The 23,371-nt window shown below is 38.3% G+C and overlaps 1 protein-coding gene across 1 annotated transcript; it reads right to left on the bottom strand.

Annotated features, from left to right (window-relative positions):
* Window positions 1–18,258: 18,258 nt before the first annotated feature.
* LOC145030670 (mechanosensitive ion channel protein 6-like) lies at window positions 18,259–22,883 on the bottom strand. Its single transcript, XM_078979062.1, has 5 exons — window positions 21,167–22,883; window positions 20,286–20,409; window positions 19,899–20,192; window positions 18,867–19,069; window positions 18,259–18,750 (listed from the first exon to the last, which is right to left on the bottom strand). Exons 1-5 carry the CDS (start codon window positions 22,678–22,680, stop codon window positions 18,462–18,464), a joined length of 2,424 nt encoding a protein of 807 aa, XP_078835188.1. The 5' UTR covers window positions 22,681–22,883; the 3' UTR covers window positions 18,259–18,461.
* Window positions 22,884–23,371: the final 488 nt, after the last annotated feature.

Genomic DNA, 23,371 nt, shown 5'->3' with positions numbered 1-23,371 from the left:
CCCTAGCCTAGTACTAGCATGTTGTTCTAACATATCACATAATCAAATAACTGTATGGTGTTTTGGGGTCTACTTACTGGCTCCGACTGATCATACACTTCACATACTCTTTTAGTTATTTTGAAAACCATTTTAAAACCATTTTGAAAATCTTACCTTGATTTGAGACTAGATTCACATGAATGTTCCTCCAATTAACTCAAACCAAGGCTCTGATACCAACTTGTAACACTCTAAAAATTCAAGCCAATTTAATTTTTTCAAAAACAACTCATATTCATTAATTCATTGCAAAACGGTTTTCAATACAGTTATTATCAGAGTCTTCCCAGAACCATATCATAAAACATAAACATGAGGAGCGGTACGATCACGCCTTCGCCTTGCCACGGTCTCCTGAAGTACCCGAAAAACATTAAACCACAACTGTAAGCCCGAAAGCTTAGTGAGATACCCCCAAAATACCAAGCACATATACCATACACGTAACATATCATACAGAACAGAAATAGAGACAAAGATTTCTCAGTATGAGTCTGGAATACCTACCGGGCCCTCAACTCGTATCTGGAATACTCCCGAGTCCTGAATATGAGTTTGGAATGCCTTCCGAGCCCTCAGCTCATATCTGGAATACTCCCGAGTCCTCAGTATGAGTCTAGAATGCCTTCCGGGCCCTCAACTCATATCTGGAATACTCTAGGGTTTGTTGGCTACCGCACGGAGCAGTACAACATCAACCCATCCCACATAACATGTCGACATGTAACAGATAAATGCACATACATGTAACAATCAGTATCACAGGCAGTCCTACAGATCTTCCCGACTAGCATATCAACTGGCATACATTACTAACTCAACTCAACATATCAATAACTACTAGGATATCAAATCCATTGGGCCGGCCTTGGTGCCTTAGACCCCTTAGTATAGTGAGGATAACTCACCTTGCAACTGCCAAACCAAATCACAAGAGCACAATCCAGAAGCACCACCTCAAACTCCAACACCTACATCCATCAATAATCACTGACATAAATATCTAATACCCCGGAAGGTCAAAGTCAAAGTCAACCTTCTTGATTGACTCTACTCGCCGAGTCAACCCATTGACTCGCCGAGTCAACCCATTGACTCGCCGAGTTCTCATATCCAGAAAACTCTCATAACACACCTTAACTCGACGTGTCACCCCAAGACTCGTCGAGTCCAACGATCTCTAAGTTCCATCCTGACCAACTCACTGAGTCCCGAACCGAATCACTAATCCAAGGCTTAACTGAAAGAGGTTAGGTTCTGCGAGCAGACTCACCGAGTCCAAGAACAGACTCGCTGAGTTCACGAAAATCTTCAATAGACTCGCCGAGTTGTTCTTCCAACTCGTCGAGTCCAAGCTCATCATCATAAGACTCGCCGAGTCACCCATGCGACTCACCGAGTTACTACGCGACTTAATGTCTGATCTCTAGCCCGACTCTCCGAGTCATCTCCCAGACTCGCTGAGTCCATACTTGCATTCTCATAATCTCGAGTCACAGAGCTACTCCTTCACTCCAAACAATAGATCTGGGTCTCTAGGGTCCATTAGCAACATACAGTTTCCACCTTTATGTGCTTCTTGCCCCATAGTACCAAAAACCAAGCTAGAAAGGGACTTAACTCTTGGGGAAGGGCTTTTTTATAACAACTAGAAAGGTTTTCTACATCAATGATCCATATAGAACTCAGATATGGAGTTTCAACTCCAGATCTAATTCATGCTTCAAGATCTCATCAATATTTCTCCAACCAAACCCTAAAACTCCCTGAAAATGGAACTAGAAAAGAGAAGGCCAAGGATAATGATTCCTTACCTCCAAAATGATCTCCCACTGAAGTATAATCCAGATTTCTTCAAGTCTCCTTGATGCAAGTTTCTTGATCTTCAAGATCCCTTCACAAATCACTCTAATTTGCTTCCAAGCCTTCTCCTTTCAGCGCCAACTCGTCGAGTACAAGCCGCCGACTCGGCGAGTTGGCCATTTAAACCCGTGACAAATCCCACTCCGACTCGGCGAGTAAGCATGCCTACTCGTCGAGTCACTTTCCTTAATTTACAATCTACGCCCTTCAATAGCACCTCTGGAATTTGGGGTGTTACAACTCTCCCCCACTTAAATTGGTGGTGGAGGATTTATCAGATCCCTAATCTTTTTGAGGGTTAGAGTAATAAAAACTATTTATGGTTTAGATGGTGCTTGTAGGAATTTGATCTCTCCTACTAGTGGGCTAGCCCTTGGATTGGGGTTATTCGTATGTTCTCCCAGCTGAGACAGATAGATATTGACCTTCATTCTATTTTACCTATTAGATTTGGAGATAGGACACTTACTTCTTTTTGGCACGATGTGTGTATGTTAGGGGGGGGGGTTGATGTGCCTTTGTCTTCCACCTTCCTTATAGTTTATCTTCTGGACTTGGACATACATGTTTCTATTAGCGAAAGGTTATCTATGGGTTTTGTCACACCCTCGAACCGTCAGAAATAACGGCGGAAACGTCTGGGCGGTCGACGTCATGCGTAGTGTATGTTATGTTCGAAAACCTTGGCTACCACCAGTATGTATAGTTATTTTATTACATAAAATAAAACCAAAGGTTAGATCCCTAGATTACCCTCCAGTGTAGTAAGTAGGTAGTCTTATTAATTTAAATAAAACTATTGAAGAAGAAATCCCGTAAACAAATGTTAGGTGATACTATTGTGAGTTCGTATAACCATGCTAATATGACTGATGACCTCATTGAGGTTTCTTCAGGCGTCGTATGATTACAAAATTTGTCACCCCATGCGTGCCCGCCTAACTGTAGCTAATAGTTCAGGTGTGGGATTGTTGGTCCCGAATAGATCTATTCACAAATTTCACACTCTGCCTCCAGGAGACTCTAGTTATACTAAAGGTGAGGATTTACTGGTACCCCGTAGGGCATAACGAAGATAGATCTCACAATCCAGTATTAACTAGTTTATGTGTGGTTCAGTTCTTCTCGTGTTTGAAATGGTTGTATACGGTGTAGAGTATAAATAATTATACACAAAATAATCATTTAGTAAGCTACTCTTGTTATATGAATGTAGTAATGGATAAACTAAATCTGTCATAGTTTATATGTTTGACTTTGTACGTAGTTTTAACCTGTAAGACTGTAATGAAATCTCCAAACTATACCTATTATAGTTTGAATGTTAAGTTGTGATCATGTACTGTTCTAAAAAAAATTATGCAATTATGTTTTAGAAAAACGTCCCTTATGCTCCGCATATTACAAAAGGGATAAAGTATCTAAATGTTTGATGTAAGATCATTGTAATTGCATCAGTGTTTAAGTTGTGAAAACCTTTATGTTTGGTTTGTAGTCCCCCCTGAAAACGTTTTAAAAACTATAAAGCATAGGGGTATGAACTCACAGTTGGTTGGTTGAAAAGAATTGAACCAGAAGATCCTTGAGTCAATGCATGTGTCACTTAACGGAATCCTAGTATCAAATAAATACATATATGTATCTAAATTAGCAATTTCGTTAGATAAAGTGTTAGATAAACACTTGGTTTTGGTTAAGGAATGTTACTGTGACTTGGTTGAATTGAGAAAACAGGATTTTCCCCACGAAATAGTTGTTTATGGTTGAGAGGAGAGTTTAAGGTCAACAGGCAGTTTACGACCACGAACTAGGGTTTACGGTCGTAAGCTGAGTTTATGGTCCTTGAAGATTTCACCGTAAACGGGTTTACGGGCTATGAAGATTGACCGTTTATGGTCTATGAAGATTGGCCATAAACTCAAGAATAGTGATGCTGATTTCGATGAAAACGTGTTTTAGATGCTCCTACACTACATCCAGAAGTGTTTCCTGATGGTTGTTCAAGAAAAATGAGGGTGTTTCGGAGTTTACGGTCAGAGGTTCTAGAGAGAGGATGAGAGAGTTTCTGGTCTAAAGTGTTCAAATGAGGGTGGGGGTCTCATATTTATAAGGGATTTTTCGGCCGGTGAATGGGGTCCACCTGACTCCGACCGTAAACAGGGTTTACGATCGTACACGAGTTTACGACCGTAAACTTGTCATGGAGCGTGAACTCGGTGTTTTTCGAGGAAATTCAAGTTTTTTGCGTGATTTTCGGTTTATTTCGACTCGTATAAAATACATTTTATTTATTTAAAACGTAAAGTCTTTCCCAAACTAAGAAATTTGACAGAATTTAAGAAAAACCCAAATTTTATTAACGGAAACTGGGTAATGATAACGGAAAAAGTTTTGGTTGTCACATCATTCCCCTGTTAGAGGGAATTTTGTCCCGAAATTCGAACATAGACTACAAATCATGGATTAGGAAAGAGGTGCGGATACTTCTGTATCATTTGATCTTCGTGATCCCAAGTGAATTCAGGACCCCGCTTGGCGTTCCAGTGAACCTTCACGTTCGGGATGCGACTTTGTTTTGTTCGTTTGATCTTTTTATCCATGTTGTAACACCCCAAATTCTAGAGGTGCTGTTGAACGACTTAAAGTGTAAATTAAGGAAAGGGACTCGACGAGTAGGCATGCTTACTCACCGAGTCGGAGCGGGATTTGTCGTTGGCTTAAGTGACCAACTCGACGAGTCGGCGGCTTGGACTCGACGAGTAGGTGTTGAAGAGAGAAAACCTTAATCCCGAGGGTTGTGCCCTATATAAAGCACATTATAACCCACCCTCAGCCTCTTTGCTACCCTTTTGAGATCCAGAAAACCCTAGAGCTTTGGAGGAGAAAATCTTGGAAAGGGGCTTAAAGATCGACAGTCTTACTGCAAAGGAGTGGTGTAGAGTTGGGATCTACTTCAGTTGCAGCATATATTGGAGGCAATAATCTGTTGCTTGGGCTCCTTTGTATCTAGATCTATTATCATTTGAGATTTAGGGTATTTTTGGTATGCTTGAGAACTATTTCGAGTTAGAGGCTTAGATCTGAGGTTGCTACTTCAGATCTAGGCTTGTGATGGTCCAAAATGTCATCAAGCTTCTGTCTAAGAGTTATTGGTGAAGCCCCTTTGTCTTAAACCCGAGCCTTAGTGTGTTTTGGGCCTATATCTCCTTGGTTTCACGTAAAGTTTGCAATTTTATGTGAGGGTTAGACTGTAGAAGAGTGGATCTATGGATTGGAGCCCCTGCATGGCTCGAAAAGCCACTGTATGCGTTAAGAACTGGAGAGACTCGGTGAGTCACATCGGTGTACTTGACGAGTTCTATGAACATAAGCATGGACTCGGAGAGTTGGAAGAACAACTCGGCAAGTCAGTTGAAGATTGCCTTGGACTCGGTGAGTATGTTCTTAGACTCGACGAGTCTGGTCACAGAACCCAACCTCTTTTGGTTAAATCTTTGGATTAGTGAGTCGGTTGGTGACTTAGTGAGTTGGACACGATGGAATTCCGAGATCGTTGGACTCAATGAGTTGTGGGGCGACTCAGCGAGTTGAGTCGTGTTATGGGAGTTTCTGAGTATAGGGACTCGATGAGTCAACGGGTTGACTCAGCGAGTAAAATCAACCAGGAAGGTTGACTTTGATTGAGGACTTTGACTTTGACCAAGAGTTGACCAGTTTGACTTCCAAGGGTATTTTGGTAATTTTGGTATTTATGGAATTGGTTCTTTGGTAGTGTTCTGTGGTGAAGTTCGTGTTGATGGTCGGAGCAGCTCGGTCTTAACTCTTAAGTCGGCAATTGCAGGTAAGTTATCCTCATTATATCGACAGGGTCTACGACACCAAGGCCGACCCTTTATCGGATGGAAATCTGGGTATTGTTTGTTATGTTATTGCTTTGCTAGATCTGCATCTTGGTATTTAGGATGGTGTTATGTTAGTGACCTGGTTAAGTTTGGTACTCGGTATATAGGGTAATGTTATGCTAGTGACTGGTTAGGTCGGAATCCTGGTTAGGATGTTGATATGCTATGTGATCTGTTAGACTGTTTGTTTGGTTAAGGATTTGCTATCTGATAAATTGTTTTATGTGCACATGGTTGTTTGACGGGGGTTGGGTTGAGGCGGGTCCTGCTTTGTGCAGTAGGTCAACATATCCAGGGCGGACCGGATATTTCGAAGGCCCATCGAGCTGTCCGGATAAGCTGAAGGCTCCAAGATTGCGGACTAGACGTGTCGAGGCTCGTAGAATGGACCAGGCCGACTGAAGGCCCGGTGTGGGCGGAGCAGTCATATTGTAGACTCAGAGAGTGGACCAGGTAGATTGAAGGCCCGGTGTGGGTGGACCAATCACACTATAGACTCGATGTACATGGCAAGACTCGGAGGGTGGACCAGGTGGACTGAAAGCCCGGTACGGGTGGACCAGTCACACAGTAGACCCGATGTGCATGGTTGTTCTATTTGTGATATGTTATTAGTATGTTTATGTATGGTTGGTATTTTGGGGGTAACTCACTAAGCTTTCGGGCTTACAGTTCAGTGTTTTGTTTCAGGTACTTCAGGAGATCGTGGCAAGGCGAAGGCATGATCGTACCGCTCCTCATGTTTTATGATTTATGTGATGTGGTTATAGGGGATACTCTGATGTTAAAACTATTTTGAAAACAAGATGTATGAACTTAATGGTTTTTGAATGAATTAAAATGTTTTAATTTGGCTTAAATTTTATGGGTGTTACACATGATTTCGACCGGTTCTTCCACGAAGTTAAGGTTCTCGTTGATTTCAATCTCATCGAGGGGAATTTCAAAGGTTTTGTCAGACAAGCATTTCTTAAGATTTGAAACGTGGAAGACAAGATGAATGTTGCTAAGTTCGTGCGGTAAACGAAGTTCGTAGGCTACGGGACCGATCCTAGCAAGGATCTCGAATGGTCCTATGTACCTCGGATTTAGCTTTCCATGCTTTCCAAAGCATATCATGCCTTTCCAGGGCGAGACCTTCAGCAACACATGGTCTCCGACTTGGAACTCCAAGGGTTTTCGTCGTTTATCGACATAGCTCTTTTGTCGATCTCTCGAAGCTTTTAGTAGCTCCCATATTTGTATGATCTTTTTAGTGGTTTCGTGAATGATTTCTGGACCAGTGAGAGTGCTATCAGGGACTTGCCCCTTGGCTAGTTGCATGTTGCCCACCAACACAGAGGGGATCTGCACTTGCGGCCATAAAGGGTTTTGAACGGTGCAGCCTTAATGCTGGTATGATAACTATTATTGTAGGAGAATTCAACCAAGGGAAAAGGGTGTGCCACGATTTACCGAAGTTGATGACACATGCTCGCAACATGTCTTCCAAGGTATGGATGGTCCTCTTACTCTGCCCATATGTCTGAGGATGGTAAGTTGTACTCATGTCCAACTTAGTTCCAAGAGCTTTCTATAGGGACTACCAAAATCTCGAGGTGAACCTGCTATCTCAATCTGAGATAATGGACACAGGTACCCCGTGTAGTCGAACTATCTCTTGAATGTAAATTTGTGTGAGCCTCTCCATTTTGAATATTTCTTTGATTGGCAGGAAGTGAGTGGATTTTGTCAATCGGTTGACTATTACCCAGATGGTGTCGTACCCACTTGGAGATCTGGGTATTTTGGTAATGAAATCCATGGTAATCCTCTCCCACTTCCACTCAGGTATCTCTGGCTACTGAAGCAAACCTGAGGGCTTATGATATTCAACCTTCACCTTGGTGCAAGTCAAACACTTGCCCACGAAGGTAGCGATTTCTACTTTCATGTTTGGCCACCAATATAGTTTCTTGAGGTCGAGATACATCTTATCCGAACCTGGGTGAACAGAGTATCTAGTCTTGTGAGCTTCGTTCATGACAACCTCTCTGTAACCACCGAACTTTGCGGTCGAGATCCGATTCATGAAATAGTAGACTCCGTCTCCTTTTATCTCTAAGTTCTTTTCCATTCCCCTCAAGGCTTCACCCAACACATTTTAGGGTTTCAAGGCTTCCAGCTGAGCCTCTGTACTTTGTGTGGATAAGTGGGAATGAATGGTCATTGCCAATGCCTTCACTCCTTGTTGCATGAGCACACAGCCTAAGCCCTGATTGGATGCATCGCAGTAGACAACGGAGTCCTCCGCCCCTTCGGGCAGAGACAGTATAGGTGTGCTGCATAGGGCCTACATCAACATTTGGAACGCAATGTCTTGTTTTTCACTCCAATAAAAGGGTACAACTTTCTGAGTCAGAGTGGTTAGGGGTTTAGCAAATTTTGAGAAATTCTAGATAAACCTACGATAATAGCCAGCGAGGCCCAAGAATTGATGGATTTCTGTGGGCATCATCGGTGCTGACCAGCTCTCTATCGCTTTGATGTTGGAAGGGTCCATGTGTATCCCTTCCTCGCTTACCACGTGACCCAAGAAAGCTACTTTTCGGATCCGGAATTCACACTTGGAAAATTTTGCGTATAGCTTCTCCGCTCTAAGAGTTTCCAACACTAATCTCAAGTGTTGGTTGTGATCTTCCTCATTTCTGGAGTAGACAAGTATATCGTCGATGAACACTATAACAAACTTGTCCAAGAAAGGACGGCACACCCGATTCATCAGGTCCATGAATACCACCGGTGGGTTGGTTAGACCGAAAGGCATTACTACGAACTCGTAGTGACCATATCGAGTCCGAAATGTTGATTTAGGGACATCACTCTCATGGAATTGCAGTTGATGCTACCCTGACCTTAGGTCTATTTTGAAGAAGTAGCTGGCTCCTTGAAGTTGATCGAAGAGGTCTTTAACTTCCTGCTTTTTGTTAATGACATGGGCTAAGAATGCATGGCACTTGTAACAACCAAAGTTTGGAAAGCCAAGAAAGAAAGAAAACCCCATTTTTAAGGGGAGACTCGGCGAGTCCGAGTGGGATCCGGGTCGAGGAGTAAGCGACCGACTCGGCGAGTCGGCCAAGGTGACTCGGCGAGTCTGGTCTGAATGAGGAAAACCCTAAATCCAGGACTTGGAGCTTATTTAAACGTCTCATTCTCTCCCCTAGGGTTCCTTTACTGTCTCTCTAGCACAAAACATTAAGCCCTAGCCGCCATAATCGTTTTGGAGAAAGATCTAACCTTGGTGAAGCTTTTTGGAGCTTGAGAGAGAAGATAGTCATTGTGGAGCAAGAAGGGGACCTTGGATCCAGAGTTGGTGGAGCATTTCTGAGCATTTAAAGGTAATAAATCGTTACCTTCCCTCTTTTGTTTAATAGATCAACCTTGGCTATGAGATTTGGAGTTTTTATGCCATGCTTAAGAATTATTTCGAGTTAGAAGCCCAAATCTAAAGTTGCTACTTCAGATCTGAGTGTATCTTGGCCTAGAAAGTCATAAAGCATCTGTTCTTGGGTTGATAGTGAAGCATCTTTGTCTTAAACCCTAGTTTGGGTTGTTTTATGCCTAGATCTCTTTATCTACACGTAAAGTTTGCCACTTTACGTGAGGGATATGCCTTAGAAGTATGGATCCATGAGTTGGAAGCCCTGTTTGGCTTGAAAAGCCACTGCATGGATTAAGGATTGAATAGACTCGGAGAGTCCTTTGAGTGGACTCGGCGAGTAGTATGAAGATGGAGGCTAACTCGACGAGTTGGATGAACAACTCGGCGAGTCTGTTGAAGATTGCCTTGGACTCGGCGAGTCTGTTGTTGGACTCGACGAGTCAAGTCGCGAAACCTTAAACCCTTCGAGTCAGGGCTCAGTTTAGTGAGTTGAGTGGGGACTCAGTGAGTTGGACAGGACAGAACTCAGAAATCAGTGAACTCGGCGAGTCAGTAGGCTGACTCGGCGAGTAGGGTCAACATGGAAGGTTAACTTTGGCCAGGACTTTGACTTTGATCGGAGTTGAGCTAGTTGACTTTTAGAGGACTGTTAGGCTAAGTGTCGCTTTGTTATTGGTAGCTCGAAGAGTTAGAGGAGCAGCGGTTCAGACGGTGGTTGGTTAGCAGTTCGAGGGTTACCAGCAGAATTCAGCAGTTCAGGTGAGTTTCCTTCCAGTGGGAACGGGTCTAAGGCCACAATGCCGGCCTGCTCAGTTAGCAGTAGTTTCCGGACTTCGGTCCGATGCAGTAGATAGTATGTTTGATGCCTCCGTGGCGCAGACAGGATTTATGTGTTATGTGTTATGTGTTATATGTTCTGGGCTACGGCCCGTTGCAGTATGCAGTATATGTGCTCATGCTAATTGATATGTTATGTTATGCTATGTTCAGTCAGTTTTTGGACTTCGGTCCGATGCAGGGGGCAAGGCCCCAGTTAGTCCAGACTTTGGTCCGATGTAGGGGACAAGGTCCCAGTCAGTTTCCGGACTTTGGTCCGATGCAGGGGGCAAGACCCCAGTTAGTCTGGACTTCGGTCCGATGCAGGGGACAAGGTCCCATTCAGTTTTCGGACTTCGGTACGATGCAGGGGGCAAGGCCCCAGTTAGTCCGGACCTCGGTATGATGCAGTGGGCAAGGCCCAGTATGTGCTTTATATGTTATTGTATGGTATGTGGTAGTTTGGGGGAGCTCACTAAGCTTCGTGCTTACAGTTTCAGTTTTTGGTTTCAGGTACTCAGTTTTCAAAAGAGGAGCTCGGAAAGATTGCAGTGCACACACCATAGTCAGCTAGCCTGGGATGTTTTACTCTGATAATAAGTTGTATTTCGAATTAATGCTACGAAATTATGTTATGATTTATGATACGGTTTTTATGAATATGGTTTTTGGTAATGTTTTAAAAAGAAAATTTTAGTCGTGATATTTGGGACGTGATAGCACTCCTTTCGCAGAAGTTTTTGGGCTTTGATGCACGAAAAGATATGGAGGTTTGAACTGAGTTTATCGCCATAGATCATGAGGGTTTCTCCGGATGGAAGTTTGAGATGGATGGCTTTTTCGTAACAAAGGATATCAGCACAATTGGGACTCAACCATTCCACGCCGATGATGACATCAAAGCTTTTTATGGAAACTGGCATTAGGTCTTGGAAAGGAATGATTGTTCAGGGTAAGGGTACAATCCACAAATATGTCGCTAGTGCTTTCTTTCTCACCGTTAGCCATATCGATAGTAAATCTTTCGGTTAAAGGTTGGGGTCTATGTTTGAGAAGATGCTTGAATGCATGACTAACAAAACTTCTCTCCGCACCAGAATTGAAAAGAATGCATGCATAAGAGTTGTCAAGGAGGAATGTAACCGTAACAACGGTAGGGTCGGCAACTGCCTCCTCTTGCCCCATCGCTAGTATTCTCCTTGTGTTGCCAGTTGTTGCTGCCTTGGGGTGGTTTCTCTTGTAAAGCCCAACTTCTCCATAGCCGTAACAGGCTTGACCAATACCTGCTCTGGGTGCCTGATTGGTTGGTTGGACTGGTGTTTTGCAGAATCGAGCAGTATGTCCCTTCTTGCCACAACTTTGGCACAACGTCTCACGACACTGCCCATGATGATGAAAGTTACACTTGTCGCACTTTGGCAGATTTCCAGCATATCTACTGGTAGGTGCTTGAGTTGCAGGGGTAGCGGTAGGAGTAGTAGCAACATGAATTGCCACCGTATTTTGTTTCTTGGAGGGCTCCTGCGAAGAATAGCCCTTTTGCTGCTTCCTGAACTTTCTCTTCTCGCCACTCCCTTTCGATAGTTCGGGAGCGACTGTCACTTTATCCGTATCAACCCCGTGATCTATGAGAGTCTGCACCAGACACTTGGTGCAGTCAAAAGTGATTGGCCTGGCAGCCAAGACATTTCCTTGAGTTGGGGGCGTCAATTCCCAAATGTATCTCTCTATCTTCTTGATTTCTTGGGTGACTATTCTCGGGCAAAGAAGTGCTAGGTCTTCAAACCTAGAAGTGTAGGCAACAATGTCAGAACCCTTCATCTTTAGGTTCCAGAGTTCGTGTTCCAGTTTTTGCATCTCGCCCCGTGGGCAGTACTCAGCGAGCATGAGCTCCTTCATGCTCTCCCAACCCATAGCACCTGCTACTGGCAGGGTTAGGGATTTGACCTGACTATTCCACCAGGTCAACGCTCTATTGGTGAAAGTGCAAGCAACGAATTTCACCTTGTTGGATTCAGAATAAGAGCAAATTTCGAAGATAGAATCGATCTTCTCGAACCATCAAGTTAGGGCAATAACACCTCTATTGCCATCGAAAGATGTGGGTTTTGCATTCATGAAGTCTTTATAGGAGCACTCCTTCTGATTCCCTTGACTACCTTCTTGATTTTGGGAATGAATACCAATCCCGGAACAACCAGGATTTATCTGTGACAAAGCGGCAGTCACAACGGCAGTAACAGCCACCTGGAACATAGCGGGATCAAATTGAGGAGGTGGTGGTGGTGTTGGATCCATCGAGGAATTGTTGTTTTTTTTTGTTGGGTCTTTTCTTTGGAGGCATCTTGTTCTATATCAGGAAGAAGAAGATGGTAAGTCTCTTGGACTTTCGAGTTAAGAGATATGAAACAAGGTATATCTCTATATGATAGATAAAGTGCTCTACTAAGCGATATAGTAAGGGGTTACTAAAGCAATTAAACTATAGCTAAGAAAGAATGAGTAGCAACACTTGGAAGGGTTCTCTACAATGTATTCGACTCTGACTAAAATACTCCTATAGTATTTTTATATTGAATGTTTTATTCTATTGGTATCTTGTGGTAGGAATACTTGGTAAGTTTTAGGCTTGCTGCAAGACCACAGTCACTCCCAAGAACATGTTGGTCATGTCTCGAACGAATATAGTTGATATGGCTATATTGACCCTAGACATGATTACATAACTGCTCAGGTTTAACCACAATATTCAACATAGAAATACTTTTATTTTGTTCTACTAATGATATTGTTTCTGGTATGTAGGTATACGTGTATACTTTTGTAAAAATACTTATATTTTAAAAGTATACTTTTAGTTCAGAGCGCTTCGGCCCCTTAGTGTCTATAGTTGTATACCATGTAAGGTCTGGTATACTTAGTTCACTATAAACAATAACTCTGATACCAATCTGTCACACACCAAACCGTCAGAAATAATGGCGGAAACGTCCGGGGGTGGGCGACGTCATGTGTAGTATCACAACAATCGTATCATAGAAATCAAAGTAAACACAACCATTACATTACAATAAGAATATTTACATCTGTTTGAATACATAGTTCGTGTACATTAAAAGAAACAAAAGATAAAGACGAGACTCCAAAATGCTCCGTCTTCTCCAAAAGCTAGCGAAGGTACCTGTCTATCGTTGTCCTAAGAATACAAGCGGTTTTGAAAACGTATCATCATAAAGATGGTGAGTTCATAAGCATGTTTTTGTATTGAAAACTAGTCACTGAATTTGTACAAATGGTTTCTTTTCATTATAAGTAAAATGTCATTTGTATCGAAAACCATTGTTATCAAGTTCTGAAATATGTATGCATGCTTTCCAAGAAAATCCAATATTTTCTAAAATGTTTGTTGATTACTATATGAAATGTATGTTCTGTTTGGAAACCCTGGCTACCACCATTATGTAGTGTATGTTATGTTCGAAAACCCTGGCTACCACCAGTATGTAGTGTATGTTCTGTTCGAAAACTCTGGCTACCACCAGTATGTAATGTAAGTTCTGTTAAAAAACCCTGGCTACCACCAGTATGTATTGTATGATCTGTTTGAAAACCCTGGCTACCACCGGTATGTAGTGTATGTTCTTTTCGAAAACCCTGGCTACCACCAGTATGTATAGTTGTTTTATTACATAAACTAAAACCAAAGGTTGGATCCCTGGATTACCCTCCAGTGTAGTAAGTAGGTAGTCTTATTAATTAAATTAAAACTATTGAAGAATAAATCCCATAAACAAATGTTAGTTGATAATATTGTGAGTCCGTATAACTATGCTAATATGACTGATGACCTCCTTTACGTTTCTTCAGGCGTCGTACGAATACAAAATTTGTCACCCCAGGCGTGCCCGCTTAACTGTAGCTAACAGTTCAGGTGTGGGATTGTCGGTCCCGAATAGATCTATTCACAAATTTCATGCTCTCCCTCTAGGAGACTCTGGTTATACTAAAGGTGAGGATTTACTGGTACCCCGAAGGGCATAACGAAGATAGGTCTCATAATCATGTATTAACTAGTTTATGTGTCGTTCGGTTGTTCTCGTGTTTGAAATGGCTATATACGGTGTAGAGTATAAATAATTATACACAAAATAATTATTTAGTAACATACTCTTGTTATCTGAATGTAGTAATGGATAAAATAAACCAATCATAGTTTATATGTTGACTTTGTACGTAGTTTGAACCTGTAAGACTGGTAATGAAATCCCCAAACTATACCTATTATAGTTTGAATGGTAAGTTGTGATCATGTCCTGTTCTAAGAAAAACTATGCAATTATGTTTTAGAAAAACGTCCCTTATGCTCCGCATATTACAAAAGGGATAAAGTATCTAAATGTTTGATGTAAGATCATTGTAATTGCATCAGTGTTTAAGTTGTGAAAACCTTTATGTTTGGTTTGTATTCCCCCCCACCCCCCTGAAAACGTTTTAAAAACTATAAAGCATAGGGGTATGAACTCGCAGTTGGTTGGTCGAAAAGGATTGAATTGAGAGATCATTGTGTCGATGCGTGTGTCACTTAACGGAATCCTAGTATCAAATAAATACATACATGTATCTAAATTAGCGATTTCGTTAGATAAAGTGTTAGATAAACACTTGGTTTTGGTTAAGGAATGTTACAGGGACTTGGTTGAATTGAGAAAACATGATTTTCCCCACGAAAAACTTGTTTATGGTCGAGAGGAGAGTTTATGGTCGACATGCAGTTTACGACCGTGAACTAGGGTTTACGGTCGTAAGTTGAGTTTATGGTCCTTGAAGATTTCACTGTAAACGGGTTTACGGTCTATGAAGATTGACCGTAAACTCAAGAACACTGATGCTGATTTCGATGAAAACATGTTTTAGATGCTCCTACACTACCTCCGGAAGTATTTCCTGATGTTTTTTCAAGAGAAATGAGGGTGTTTCAAAGTTTACGGTCAGAGGTTTTAGAAAGAGGATGAGAGAGTTTTCGGTCCAAAGTGTTCAAATGAGGGTGGGGGTCTCATATTTATAGGGGATTTTGTGGTCGGTGAGTGGGATCCACCTGACTCCGACCGTAAACAGAGTTTACGGTCGTACATGAGTTTACGACTGTAAACTTGCCCTGGACCATGAACTCGGTTTTTTTTTTTTTTTTTTTTTTTTTTTTTTTTTTTTTGAGGAAATTCAAGTTTTTCGCGTGATTTCCGGTTTATTCCGAATCGTATAAAATACATTTTATTTATTTAAAACATATAAGTCTTTATCAAACTAAGAAATTTGACGAAATTTAATAAAAAACCAAATTTTATTAACGGAAACTGGGTAAGGATAACGGAAAAAATTTCGGGTTGTCATAGGTTTGGGGTTTAATATTTTTAGACATAATACTAGAGGAGGAGTGGAGCAGGAACAATGGGACAACTGTATTTTACTTCTGCAAGATTTCCGTCTCCAGTCGGTTCCTAATAGACTGGGATGGGTTCTTGATACTTTGGACACTTTTTTAGTTTCTTCAACTCGAAGATATTTGGACGGGCTTATGCTCTTCACAAGTGGTGCTGTTACTCATTGGAATAATTGGATTCCAATTAAGATTAATATTCTTATTTGGAGGATTATATTTTCTAGCGTCCCTACTAGAGATCGATTATCTCATAGGAGTATATTGGTGGATTCCATTCTTTGTCCCATCTGTTCATCCAGGGTGGAGACTATTGATCGTATTTTTGCAGAGTGTTCTGATTTGATTGTCTTATGGTCTTGTATTACTGTTTGGTGGGGTGTTAATCTTCCTTCTCAGATTACTATGGATTCTCTTATCAGTTGGGCGGTGTCTTTTCCTAGGAGAATCTGTCATCAGAAAGGTTTTGATGCAGTGATTTTAATTTTGTTTTGGTGCATTTGGAATTTAAAAAATGCAACGATTTTTGGAGCGGTTAATCCCAGAAAATCTTTGATTTTTGATGATGTTGTTTTTAAGTCTTTTTATTGGATTTCGAATAGGTTTACAAAAGCCAATCTTAGTTTGTCTTATTGACTTTATAATCCTATTTCAGCAACTATATTGGTGTAATTCTTTTTCTAACTCCTTGCTAGTTTTTAATAATATTCTACCGTTTAAAAAAATATGTATTTGGTTTCGATGTTGATTTCCCTTTGTTTTTATATAAACACACAACTACAAGATGATTAAAAAATCGAGGTGTAATCTACAAGTATCAAGAAAATCTTACTTGTAAGTTAGAGTGACAAATGATCTCGAACTTTTTTTTTATTCCTCGAGCGACAAAAATGAACTTTGACGCCCATGATTCATTTTAACATTCTTTTATATATATATATATATATATATATATATATATATATATATATATATATATATATATATATATATATATATATATATATATATATATATATATATATATATATATATATATATATATATAGGATTAGGTTCATGTGAGATGACCTAATTTTGTGAGACCGTGAGACGCATTTTTTTTATTTTTTTTAAAATTTTTTTAGTTAATTCAAGTTCTAAAAATAATATTTAAAAAAAGAATTTTTGATTTTTCCATTTATTTTGCATTTTAAAATTATTTTTAGAATATGTACAGTGTAATATTCTATTTAGAATATTTCACGTATTTTTTAAGAAAATATGATTTTTTTATTGTTTTTTTTTATTTTTTTTAAGTTAATTCAAATTCCGAAAATAATATTTAAAAAAATAATTTTTAGATTTTTCCATTTATTTTGCATTTTAAAATTATTTTTTAGAATATGTCAGTGTAATATTCTATTTAGAATATTTCACGTATTTTTTAAAAAAAACGGGATTTTTTTTTTATTTTTTTAGTTAATTCAAGTTCCGAAAATAATATTTAAAAAAAGAATTTTTGGATTTTTTCATTTATTTTGCATTTTAAAATTATTTTTAGATTTGGTCTTACGGTCTCACAAAATTAAAATGGTCTTAAATGAACCTGAACCTATATATATATATATATATATATATATATATATATATATATATATATATATATATATATATATATATATATATATATATATATATATATATATATATATATATGTTTTTTGTAAATATTTATAAATAGATAAGAACATTTCTATATATAAGGCAAAAGATAAATAAACCAAAGCTTATAAATGTTACCTACAAAGTTTAGATTTATGAAACACTGAAATGGAAATAACATTGATAAATGATATACTATTAGGTGTAAGATCCATGTATTAGATAAGTTAATTAAAAATTATAAATATAAAAGTCTAAATATTTAAGAACTTTGGATTTATAAAAAATAAGGAAAATAATAAATTATTAAAATTGATTTTTTATCTTTTAAATTTAAATAAATAAACAAAATAAACTAATGAACTTTAATTTGGAAATTTTAAAATAAGAAATTAAGTCAATTAATGAAATTGATATTTGATTATTACTAAATTTATTGTAATTATTATATTAAAGTATTATGTGAAATTTCTTAAAATAAAAAAAGCTAATAAAAGAATACGTAGAAAAGAAATTAATTCAAAATAACCATAAAATAACATTTAATAAATTAAATAAGAGTCTAACATATGAAAAAAAAACTTTTATTTAAAAAGATGAATTACAACAATTATTTGTTTTTAGTTTTGGTTCTTATTGTTTATTTTTTTCAATTTTTTTGTACGGTACGGTCTTTTTGTTATATTTTTATTTTATAAAAAAGACGTTGGTTTGCTAGAACGTTCCGCTTTTCCATTGTTTTTGTATTTTTATTCGGTTTCATTTTTCTTTAATTTTCTCTTTGTTTTCTATTTCTCGATTACGATTTTTTCCTGTTTTCATTTACTTTTTTGTTTTTCAGAATGGAACCAATCAACAAATAATGCATGCTGCCCTAATTAACACGCTTTGAAAACGAAATAAAACAAGAAAATGACAACATCACATGGCCTTTATTTCTCATTTATTCCATTTTATTTCATCACGCAACATCAAGAAGACCCACAAAACAAAACAACTTAAAACACCAAGCTCTGGCCTTTATTTCTTCATTAATTCCATTCTTTATCACATAATACCACGAAGACCCACATAAGAAAACGAGTTGAAACATCAAGCTCTATTCCATTTGCTTTTTTTTCCTTCCTTATTTATCATTCTACATCGTAAGTTTGTAGCTTTTATTTATCTTCATTTCAAAAATATATAATACAAATACGACACACAAAATAAAATCAAATTTCGAACAAATGGACCAAAGGAATGGCCTCCAACGAAATTTTATAGTATTTTTGTATACACATAAAGTATTGTACGTACCATCCAACCACAATATCAAAGTGCCAACCGCAATGCAAAATCAGTTTGCCAAAGTAGTCCATGTAGACGGAACCCGATTTGAGGACACACTCTGCATGTTACGGACATTAACGTCAACAGGCAGCATGCGATACTCAATATCAAGGTCTCGGAAGACTTTAATCATTTCCTCAACTAAAAGAGCTCTTCGTACCCATCGTTCACCCATGTCTTGAAAGTTTATACGGTGTGAAAGCCATATTGATATCTTTAGCCGATTCATGTCGTCTACATCCCTCAAGACTATCATAGGTGCAGGGTACCAATGGTCGCTCTTGTTCTCAATGTAGCTGCAGTCACAACAAACCAATCATTCATTGATCATTTATCTAATCAATAGTAATTTGTTATTGAGCATTGATGGTAAATATAAGCGTAAAAATGGTCATTTACTATAGTGATATACCTTGTTATCCTCTCCTTCATGAGAGCAATCTTTTCGACAGGGGTTGATACATGTACACAAAAGTCCACAGCATCCCCCATATCCGGACTACGGTAGTAATTGGAGATCGGTTTCGTAGCCAAGACACTGTTTGGATATATAATTTTCAGGTTATCGAACCTCAAGAAAACCGTAGTCAATATATTCATCTCCTCAACTACCATCTGCAATCCAGAACCGGCAACGTATAAAATTAAAATATACCAAAGACATACATATTGTTGTTTTCTTTATTATAGCATTCTACTTCTACTTTTTATATTGTAGTTAAAGCTGTAAGCAAACCGAACAAACACGAACGAGGCTTGTTCATTTTCGTTTGTTTAAGTTTGCTGAACAAATAAACGAACACGAACGGATAAACGAATGAGTTTTTTGTTCATGTTCGTTCGTTTAACAAATTACATTGTTCATGTTCGTTCATTTATGTTCATGAACATGCTAAACATAAACGAATATACATAAATGAAGAAAGATAAAAAAAAAAAAAAAAAAAAACATAATTGAACATATATAAACATATGATGTATTAATATAATCAAACACAATTAAGCATATATGAACATAAAATGAAGTTAGATGAATGAACATAAACGAACGTAAAAAAAATAAACATTCACGAACATAATTGAACGAATGAGACCATTGTTCATGTTCGTTTATTTAACTAATGAACGAGAATGTGTGTTCATGTTCGTTCATTTATTAAGTAAATGGACATAAACGAACTACCCGTCGAATGGTTCAAGAACGTTGAACGTTCGGTTCATTTACAACCCTAATTATAGTATTGTACTTCAAAAACGAAAAATCAACCCAATTAGGCAAGTATATCAATGTTAATATAATAAAAAAACAAATTTCACTTCTATAATTAGATAGACTTTCAAAATAGGACATTTTATAAGGAAAAAAAAAACTACAATGCTATTACGAACAAGAAAAGAATGGCTTCGAATAAATGGTCATACGTTGTTATTTCTAATGCTTTACCTGAATTCCGTCAACTTCACAACGATCACCGACATCAAACGGATGCATTACGAACAAGAAAATAATGGCTTCGAATGTGGTCTTGCATGTGTTACCAAACACAAACACAACCAAAAGCAGTTGTGAACTTAGGAATATAAAGAATTGTGTGGTTGCAACTTTAAGTATAAGAAGCCAAATCACGATTATTATGATACTAACAGCCAAATTGAACATTTGATGGAGTTTCTTCACGGCTGTCTTTGTATCATTCAGAGACAATGCAAGAGCTCTTCGTTCTCGGTACACATTAACCTGGAAAAACGATATTTTTTGAATTCATGTGACCGAATCATTATTGATTATGGAAAAAAGTTGATGATGGAGAAGAAAAAAGGTCTTAATTACCACCCAATTCTTGAGAAGTGCCTTGCTGATTCCTTTGGTTTCACTATCTCCATCAAAGAGCCGTATTGCCTTCAACGCTTCATCTTCTCTCAGAAAACGCATTAAATCTTCTATATAAATGCGCCTATAAGGAGAAAAAAGCAAGGCTTGGTGAAAAGATGATCTATACAAAAATAAGATAAGGCTTTTGAATATAGAGAGAGTACTTTGGCTTTCAATTATAGATGACGAGTCAAATGTCCCTAAACTAAATTTTACATATAGGTTAAATGTAATGAAATGCAATTTACTTTCATTATCCGCACCACCCTATAATTTGGTAGATTTTTCAAAATATAATGTTCTAATGAGAAAAAAAAATGTTAGAAGTACGGCATTGTAATAATTATAAGTACAATGTTGTAATTAAGTAGATTTTTCAGAGTACAATGTTTTAATAAAAAACATAGAAAGTACATTACTTTAATTTAAAGAAATGCAGGCAGGATGCTAAAATACGTATTTAAATGAAAGTATGTTTCTCTTCTTGCATTTAGCCACGGCTAATGAGAGAGCTCAAAATAACAAGGGAGAGCGGAGGGGAGCGTAATATTATCGATGATCTTCAAGGGCACACGTTTATAAATTATTATATGGGATGAAACTCGACAAACTTTCTAGGGTTATTTTGAGGATGAGTATGAGGACATTCACGTTTTTTGCACGAACGATAGATCGAGAATGAATCCCCATTCAATCGTTTGTTTTTTTTTTTTTTTTTTTTTGGAAAAAAGTTATTTGCAATTTGTCGTGTTCACATCAATCCGGGTCGAATGCATATCAAGTTGCCATGTTTTCCAACAAATTTGAATACGTAATTGGTTATGAGATTAAAAACTTACTTTGAGCCTTCCATAGCAACATTACAGAATATTCTCTTGGCTGCAATCTTAGCTTGCATTTCGTTTGTTATCTGCACCGCAGACTCGTCCTCATCACATGACTTTCCGAGTTGATCATCTAAAGTAGACAAAACTCCTGTTCTAACAATAGTCATCAATCTTTTCATGTTCCAAGCCGATATATTCTTCTGATTTAGCCTATGCAAGTGATCAATCGTGATCCCATCTTCAACCGGCATGTTAACTTCGTAAAATTTACCACTTTTACTATTGTTTCTTGGAGTTCCAATAAACCTTCCAGTTTTCTTGAATATATTCGCCTTAAGATCAGGTGGCAAACTGGTACCAGCATTTTGAAAATTTTCAACCTCCGAGATCATCTCATCCACCTCCTCTTGTTCTTGTTGAATCTCAATCACCGGTAGACCCGAAAGGGTTTCAATTACATATTGATTGAATAAAGATTCTTGAATCCGGTCGAAATACGTGCTCACATGGAAAGAGGATGCAAGAACTTTGACTAACAATGTTTTCAATAGCCAAACGATTGTCCCCACCAAAAGACATATCCAAATCTTTGTCACATAAGGCAAAACCTTTCCATGTGTCATATGGTTGACTTTTTCATGGAATATACATTGCCAAGCAATTAAAACTAACCCAAACCAAAGGCAATTTTGAACAGCATTTCTCAAACCATATACAAAATATAAAACCCTTTTTCGTAGTAAGAAGTTTCGTTCTATCGAGATTACTAGAAGCCTAATCGCCCAACCAGAAACCAATCTTCCACATATCAAAACCATTATCATAACCCCCCATTTCCACAATACAAGATCATAAAGTTTCTTGTGCTTAAAATAAGGAATTATGAAGGTGCAAATTAAACCACCAAGAATCAGGATTAAACAAAATAACTGAAGTAAAGTCCATTTGCTATACCTTAACTGCTTATACTCATCAGGTAAATCATCGTCCAAAAATGGATCTTCTTCATCGAATTCACTACCACCTTTTCCCAAAATTCCAGATTTCGATATTCTCCCTGACCTCTTATCTCTCTCCGGTGTATCCATTAACCTCGACTTGGTTTTCGTCCTCATCAACGTCGATTTTCTCTTAAATGAAGCATTCCCGGAGCAAAGCGTCACTTCTTCTCCACCGCCGCTCGTACGACCACTACCATTGGACCGGCGCCGGTGCCTTATCGGTTGCGGCTCAATCACCTCATCGCGAAAATAAACCATAACTTCTTTCGGCGTCAGCGTGCCATAGTTATTCGGACTCTCAGCTATTCTTGATAACGGCGGCGACGGCGGCTCAGACGTTAAGAAATCGAACTTCTCACCGTCTTTTGAGAAATTGTAACTCGATTCTCTCCACACTGTGTTATAGTTAGCGTTTTCAAGGTCCACAACAGAGTTGTTGAAGTTGTAGGACGCGTCCTCTGCTTCTGTAGTAGCATCGACATTATCATCTGTAGCTTTCCCCCGAAACGATGGAGACGAAGGCATAGTAGGAACAGAGGATGTAAATTAATCAATGGTGTAACTGTTTTCGTTACAAAGGATTTGCTTTTCTTCTGGTTCGATTTGTTGTTGTGATCTGTCAATTTCTCAACTTATAATACAATTCGAAAAGGTTTGAAGAATTTAAATCAGGGTTTTTAGATTAAATTATTATCCTTCAGTCGACTGTGAACCAGGTGATTGAATCATAATTGAAGCGACACAGATATCAGCTAATAATGTTGACAGCAACAGGGGAATGTTTATCGTTTATGAAGGAGAAAAACCTTCAACTTTATGTCGTGTTGCACTTTAAACCCTCTTAAAAACAGTTGTTTCAACTTAAACCCTGGCTTTTATTTTCTTTACAAACTCCAAATTTTCTGCACAACTGTACCTTGTGTTGTGTCAACCTTGTAGACCCCATTTCACATAAAATATGCCAAAACCTAACATGACCTAAGGGTGCACGGCATCAATGAAAATTTTGTCCCCATCATTGTTGGTATGGTGGGACTGGAGGCCCGCTGATCCACTCGGGTTCAATAGGAAGAGACTTCGATGGATTGATGATATTTTCAACCAACACCTCTTTTTTTTTTTTTCTTATATGTTTTGGTATATACATTAAAATTTTAGTTATCGTTTTGATAAATGTATAATACACTTATTTTTTTAAAAAATTATATCGGTTGGG

The sequence above is a fragment of the Lactuca saligna genome, chromosome 2, assembly GCF_052625555.1.
Source record: "Lactuca saligna cultivar CGN05327 chromosome 2, ASM5262555v1, whole genome shotgun sequence".
NCBI classification, from domain to species: domain Eukaryota; kingdom Viridiplantae; phylum Streptophyta; class Magnoliopsida; order Asterales; family Asteraceae; genus Lactuca; species Lactuca saligna.
This window is presented reverse-complemented; position numbering and strand designations above follow the sequence as displayed.

Excerpts from the sequence above, each read along its gene's own strand:
- LOC145030670 (XM_078979062.1), bottom strand. The coding sequence starts at position 22,680 with ATGCCTTCGTCTCCATCGTTTCGGGGGAAAGCTACAGATGATAATGTC. Across the intron at positions 20,193-20,285 it reads CACTTCTCAAGAATTGGGTG|GTTAATGTGTACCGAGAACG; the intron begins GTAATTAAGACC and ends TCGTTTTTCCAG. Across the intron at positions 18,751-18,866 it reads ATGAAGGAGAGGATAACAAG|CTACATTGAGAACAAGAGCG; the intron begins GTATATCACTAT and ends TTGTGACTGCAG.